This window comes from Rhagoletis pomonella, unplaced genomic scaffold (assembly GCF_013731165.1).
Source record: "Rhagoletis pomonella isolate Grant_MI unplaced genomic scaffold, Rhpom_1.0 Rhpom_scaffold_06958, whole genome shotgun sequence".
Classification (NCBI taxonomy): domain Eukaryota; kingdom Metazoa; phylum Arthropoda; class Insecta; order Diptera; family Tephritidae; genus Rhagoletis; species Rhagoletis pomonella.
Window position 1 is genome coordinate 2,116 of NW_023465490.1, and position 6,601 is coordinate 8,716.

Below are 6,601 nucleotides of genomic sequence, written 5' to 3' on the forward strand. Positions count from 1 at the left end.
AAATTACTCAAATATTTTTGTTTTTGGTTAATCAAAAATCTTGATTACTCGAGTAACTGAACTTTTGAGTAATCATAATTTCCGATTAATCGAATAATTGAGTTATTTACTTTATGATTAATTAAAATTTTGAGTAATCAATTAATCGCACAGCCCTAATTGTAATAATGGGAGCATGAAAGCCTAGAAATTCATAGTAAAATACAAACTTTTCGAGAATTATCCACTTGCTTTGAGTTAATTACAATACATTGGTTCAGCGACATACATATATGTATATATAAATGGTAAATAATTACAATTAAATGGCGTATGGAAAGTTTTTAATTCATTAGTCGGGTAAATAAGTAAAGATAATTAAAAATAAATTTCTTTTAACCTGCTGGTGGTTGCATAATGTCCGTAAAATTTAATCAGGCATGTTCTGGAATCCGAGTGAAAGTGGAAATAAAACTCGGAAAATTAACACCGTACACCGAATGGCGGATTCAAAGTGCAGTTTGTTAAAATTCAAGAGAATTACAGAGCCTGCCTGCATATTAATGCCATAGAGCAACAAAGTTCTTTTATACGATTTATTTTTTATTACTACTTCGTGTCTGTTGTTGCGTCTTTCTCTAACAGCTTTCATGTTCCTACAATTTGCAAACATACATACTATTTATTTAAAGCATACATTTTAACTAAATCTTAAATTACTAATTAGCCACGCGCGTATTTGTGTGCAATGCGTTTGCGAGATCGCATAATAGCGCATATTTTGTGTAAGCGAAAAGAAAGTTTTGCATACGTAAAACAAATCAATAGCGCGACTGCAACGAGTTCCACATAAACATACATGTTTTAAAGTAGTTTTTTTTTTTTGTTTTTAATTGCATTTTTAAATGTAATATCTTCAATTAAGTTCCTATTTCAATACATACTACTCTTCACACATTCGTTTTCCTCCGTAAATATTTCAACTACGTATGTAGTATATGCATAGTGTGTGTGTGTGTGTGTGTGTGTTTGTGTGTGTGCATATGGTTTTTTCAACAGTCATTTCAAACGCCAGTACTTTCGTTGCTGCGTCGGTATCTCAAACGCAGCCAGCACACTGGCTTACTCTTTAAATATACGACGCGCCTTGGCCGAAATTTTGCGCACACGCCCCCGACTACTAACGCTCACCAGCTGTTCGTCATCGTCCCCGTCTGAACTTTCCGTATCTTCATGATTGCGTGACAGTCGCTGTGTCGCCGGCCTTTGTGAAGTGCTGCCTACAATTTCCCTCGTTTCTCCCACATCCACCTCACGGCGCCGCTTTCGTAGGCTCACGTAGTCATGCGACGCGTCATCGTCACTCTGCTCGTTGTAACGCGGTCGTTTTTGGTTGCGTGAGCCACGTTGCTTGCGGCTACCGCGTGGAGGGCTACCGCCATCGCCGTCACTACGCCGACGACGCGAACGTGCTTTTTGTTGTTGACGTCGCCGCTCTCGCTGGCGTTCCACCTCGTAGTCCTCATCGTCATCGTCGCACACGAAGGAGTCGTCCGAACGACGGCGGCTATTAGTGCGACGCGCTGGTTTGCCATGATTGCGAGTTCGTCTTTCTGACGGCACGTACGAAGTCAATGGCTGATTGTCTTCCGAGTCATCAGTGGCATCATCGACGTCGACGTCGACATCGTTATGCGCGCTAGAACCACCGTCAGTGCCCTCGTCCGAAGCGGCGCTGGCATCCTCTTCACTTGCCACATCATCATCATCGTTGTCGTCGTCGTCCTCGGCAGTTTGCGAGTGTTCTTGACTATAGCGCGAACGACCTCGTCGAACTGTGCGCGTAGGTTGTGGCGCTAGCGTTGCCACTACGCCAGCCGATATCGTGGCATCCACTGTCCCACCATTCAAAGCACTTTGCGTCGTCGAAGTGGGTGTACCACGGCGTAGACCTGAGGTGCGTATGTAAAGGGTTGTGTTATCCAGCGGATCCGCACTGCTGTCCAACTCGTCAGCGTTGCGCTGGTGTCTTGATAGCACACGACGTGAAGCGCTGCGTGATGCGCTAGCCGATGAAGACGGACGCAGTGCTTCGGATCCCAAATAGTTGTGATCGTGCGCCGATATTGTAGAGGTAGTTATGTTCGATGATGACGTCGTAGATGTGGCATGTGAGCGCGTCATATGCGCGTTACTCATGGCAGCTGCGTGCGCCTGTAGGCGCGGCGTGGCAGTGTTAGTTGTGCTGCGGGTTGGCGGGTAACTAGCCACTAAAAAAAAAGAAAACCATGAAAAAATCGTTAGGACAATTCCACGAAATACTTTTTGAAGGGAAACTTCATTAGCGGAAGTAGTCAAATGATCAGGAAAAAATTTGATACTTAGGGATTTTACTGATTTAAGGTTAAGGTTAAGATGAAGGTTACTTACAATGCATACGTCCACTGGCGGCCACTCCGTTGGCTTGACTCGAAACGAGCGGCTCGTTCTCGCTTCCGTCACCATCTTCCGAATCCTCATCCGTTGGCTCAACGACTGTGTTGCGATTGGTGCGCAGCTGACGCACTTGTCCAACAGCTACGGGAACTACTCCTCCACCATAAGCGGCGCGACTGGTTGATGGTCCGTTCAATAGATTGTTGGCATTATTTGCCTTCGATGGCGTCACCTTTGTGGGCGTCGGGGTTGGCAGAATCTGTGAATCATAAAATAAAGCAAACATAAATTCTCTTTCACTCTCTCTCTTCAATCTCTGCATTATTACGCACGCACCTCCTCTGCTTCCTCACTATCCTCATCCTCCGCTGCATCCTCCACATCGCTCGTGCGCGCCCACTCCAAGATAGCACGCTTGAAACTAGACCTTGTTGGACGCGCGTTGGCGGCCACTTCCCGTGAGTCTGTATCCGAGTCTAGAAGTCGTCCATTGCGCACAGGCAGGTGATAGGTGTGATCGATTTCGGTTGCGCTCCGCCGATTGCTCAACGCTGCCGAAGCACCTGCCCCTGCTGCTGACGTGCTCGTTTGCATGCGCGTATTGCGTGAGGGACTCTGTTGTAGGAGCGCGTTGGCACTTGTACTCGCTCCATTTTCTCCAGCGCCATTAACCTGGTTGCCGCGCTGCGTGCGTCCTACCGCTGAAGCACGTTTCTTTGGTGTCCTCATGCCCGCCGTCGCCGCCGGATGACCAGTGATAGTATCCTGTGTGCTCTCGTCCGGTTGCGAGCTTGTGTGCTGTGCCAACAAATCGTCCTGTTCATCCTCCGAGGATTGCAAACGACGCCTATTGCCGCGGCGTATATTGCTCTTTATAACGGACGCTGCGGCATTTGTCCCACGTCGAACGCCATTTGTGTTTACTGTCGTGGCCGTTGCCGTTGCCGCCGTTCTCCTCTTACCGCTGTGATCCATGTAATCCTCATCACCATCATCTTCGAAACGCCGTCGGCGTTTGCGCGCAGCTTGTGGTTGTTTATCCTTTTGTTTTCGACTCGCCTTCTTTGCAGCCTTTTTTTTGCTACCCCGCGCACCGCCACGGCGTCTTTTACTGCCCCGTCTATCATTGTCTGGTTTATAGCTATCTTCCGAATCATCACCACCGCTTCGTCGCTTGCAACGGCGTGCAGCGCCACGTCTACCGCGCGCGTCTTCATTATCCGAACCATCATTGCTATCATTTCGACCATTATCTGAACTATCATCGCTATCGCTATCTTCTGTGGTGAAGCTCATGGCGCTGCTGTGCTCGTCCGTTACATGTAGTTCAGTGTCCTCCTCCTCCTCATCCTCATCATCGTGTAACTCTTGACTGACAGCCTTCCGTCGTGAACTACGCGTTGCTTGTGTTGGCTCGCCGCCGCCGCCGCCACGCCTTGGTAGTGAAGAAGACGAGCTAACACGATTCGAACCTGCGGAAGTACTCGCAGCAGCAGTTACAGCACTGCGATCTGGGCCATTCCTGCCGTTTGTTGCCCCGCCGCCAGCGCGACGTTGATTGCTGCGTGACTGCGCATTCACCGGACCACCGCCATCTTCATCGTCATCATCGTCGTCATCATCATCATCATCATCTGAACTACGCAGTTGGCGTGCGTTTCGCTGGGTGCGTGCACGTTTCGATGCGGCTCCACCACGATTACGATCGGGCGGCTGACGCTTTGTAGGGCTAGTGCTAGAGCCGCGTGCGCTGCCAGCTTTATTCTTATTTGCACGCCGACGCGCTGCCTTCCAGTTACTAATAACCGTCTTTATTTGGGATTCGAATAGCGCGCTGAGCCGCAGCGTCATGGAATAAATCTACAACAAAGAGGTTATAATGAGGTTATGGCAAAAATAAATGCGAATATTCAAACAGGATTGGCAGGCCGAATGTTGCGTATCAGACACACGGCACAAGCAGAACATAGAAGTAGGACAAGGAAGGGCATTTGCTAAAGTGATTTGATTTATGTATGTAGGCGATTTAAGTGAGATGCAACCTTACCGCTAAACTTTCCTACAATGATCGTCATTCATTGCAATGATTTTGATTACATGATTGATTGATTGATTGATACATGGAAGCATGGTGGGAATGAAGAGAAATGGATTAACAACAGGAAGTGATTTTTTTTTTTTTTAATTTTCAAATTGTAAATGTTTTAATGCTTAAAATGTAATAGGCGGCATACACCGTGCGTCTGATTCGCGAGTCGGTTTTGGATGTGTTTGTAAAAATAAATTGATGATGACTCCTGGCATGACTCTGAATGATTCAACTGTGTGTAGTCGAAGTCGAGTCAACACGTACATAAATGACTCGCGAGTCAGACGCACCTTGTATACCGCCTATACTATCGTCGAACGAATAAAAAGCAAAATTAAGACTCATTAAAACAGTCGAAATAGAAAAAGAGTTGAAATGAAATTTCTTTAATACTAATTACAAATACTAGGCAAGCTTTTTGGAAATAAGCACCCACCGGCTTGTAAATGCATTTCAATTAAATAAAGAGTTCGGCCAAACAAAAATTAAATTAAAACAATAACTGACTGGTTTGCAAAACTGTACCGTAATATTATGATTGAAATTAGCCCATAAGCGTTCCTGTATTCGGTTTTCTGGAAAAGTAGGGGAAAAATGGGAGAGTTAAATCGGTCCTCTCTTTGTCAAAAGCTGCAAGATTTTACCCGAAGAATTTTTGCTGGTAAAATCTGGTAAAGTGTCAAACCTTAAACTGCATAAATAAGAGTTTTAGTATTAACTCAACTACAGCGTCAACTGTCGGATTAAATTGTGAAACTAAACCATCCAGAGACACACTCAAATACACACAAAAAGTTTCGTTAAAATCCGTACAACCATTTAGGAGGATTTCACTCACAAACACACCTACAGAAGAATAAAAGAATTCATTCAAAGAAAGCTAAAGGTCGGTACGTTTGTAGGCCTCACACCCCTTTTAAAATAGCCCAAATTTTCTCCATGAGTATGGGCTTGATTGCAACTATATACATATCTCCATACGAAGTTCCGGTACTGTACCATGAATACTTTCAGAGATATGCAGTATAAAAAATTCGATTTATATGGGAGGTGCCACGCCTCCCTTTCCAACAGCTGCCCTCTTTCTTCATGAGTATGCGATTGATTTCGTATATCTCCATACCAAGTTCCAGAACTCTATCATGAACACTTCCAAAGATAGGCAGTATGAAAAATTCGGTTTGTATGGAAGATGCCACGCCCCCTTTTCCAATAGTTCCAATTTTTCTCCAAGAGTATGCGATTTATTTCGTACATCTCCATACAAAACTCTAGAACTCGACCAACAAATTTCCAGAGATAAGCAGTATGAAAAATTCGGTTTGTATGGGAGATGTCACACCCCTTTTTACAATAGCTAAAATTTTAGCTCCAAGGGTATGCGATTGATTTCGTATAACTCCATACCTATTTCCAAAACTCTACCATGCACACTTTCAGAGATATGTAGCATGAGAAATTCGGTTTGTATGGGAAGTGCCACGCCCCCTTTACATATAGATTTTATTTTCAGCCTAAAACCATCCTTGGGACACGTGCGGCAGGTGGCAGTTTCAAAAAAAAATGGGCTCAGCCGCTCTCGAGCCTTGCAAAAACTAACAAACGGCTTTCTAAATATAAATTAGTTGAGATATATTATATATTATAATTATATTTTGACAGTATCCGTTGTTTCTGATTGGCGCAAAAAAATCTTGCCTAGTGACGAATTCGCCCCTTGATATGGTCGTTACTTAAAGCTATTTATATTCGAAATTGCATGAAAATTGGAAAACAGGAATCTATAAGCCAGGCAAAAAGCTACCTACGTACCGAATTTTAAGCAAATCGGACCAATAATACGATTTCTTCGAACAGATCGATCCCGGGTCCACTTCTCGGAAAAAATGGACCATATATCCTAATATATGCTAAAAAACTACTTACGTACCGAATTTTAAGCATATCGGACCATAAATGCGATTTTTTGGAATAGATCGGTCCCTGGTCCACTTCTCGGAGAAAATTGATCACATATGCTAATACATGCTGAAAAGCTACCTGCACACCGAATTTTAAGCAAATCGGACCGTAAATTCGATTTTTTCGAATAGATCG

The 6,601-nt window shown here is 44.4% G+C and overlaps 1 protein-coding gene across 1 annotated transcript; it reads right to left on the bottom strand.

The window, feature by feature from the left end:
* Nucleotides 1–865: 865 nt before the first annotated feature.
* Nucleotides 866–5,187, bottom strand: LOC118755660 (filaggrin-like). The gene is made up of 4 exons (XM_036490492.1): nucleotides 4,463–5,187; nucleotides 2,752–4,275; nucleotides 2,410–2,674; nucleotides 866–2,249 (listed from the first exon to the last, which is right to left on the bottom strand). The coding sequence occupies exons 2-4, from the start codon at nucleotides 4,264–4,266 to the stop codon at nucleotides 1,102–1,104; spliced, it is 2,928 nt and encodes a 975-aa protein (XP_036346385.1). The 5' UTR covers nucleotides 4,267–4,275; nucleotides 4,463–5,187; the 3' UTR covers nucleotides 866–1,101.
* Between the last annotated feature and the right edge of the window lie 1,414 nt (nucleotides 5,188–6,601).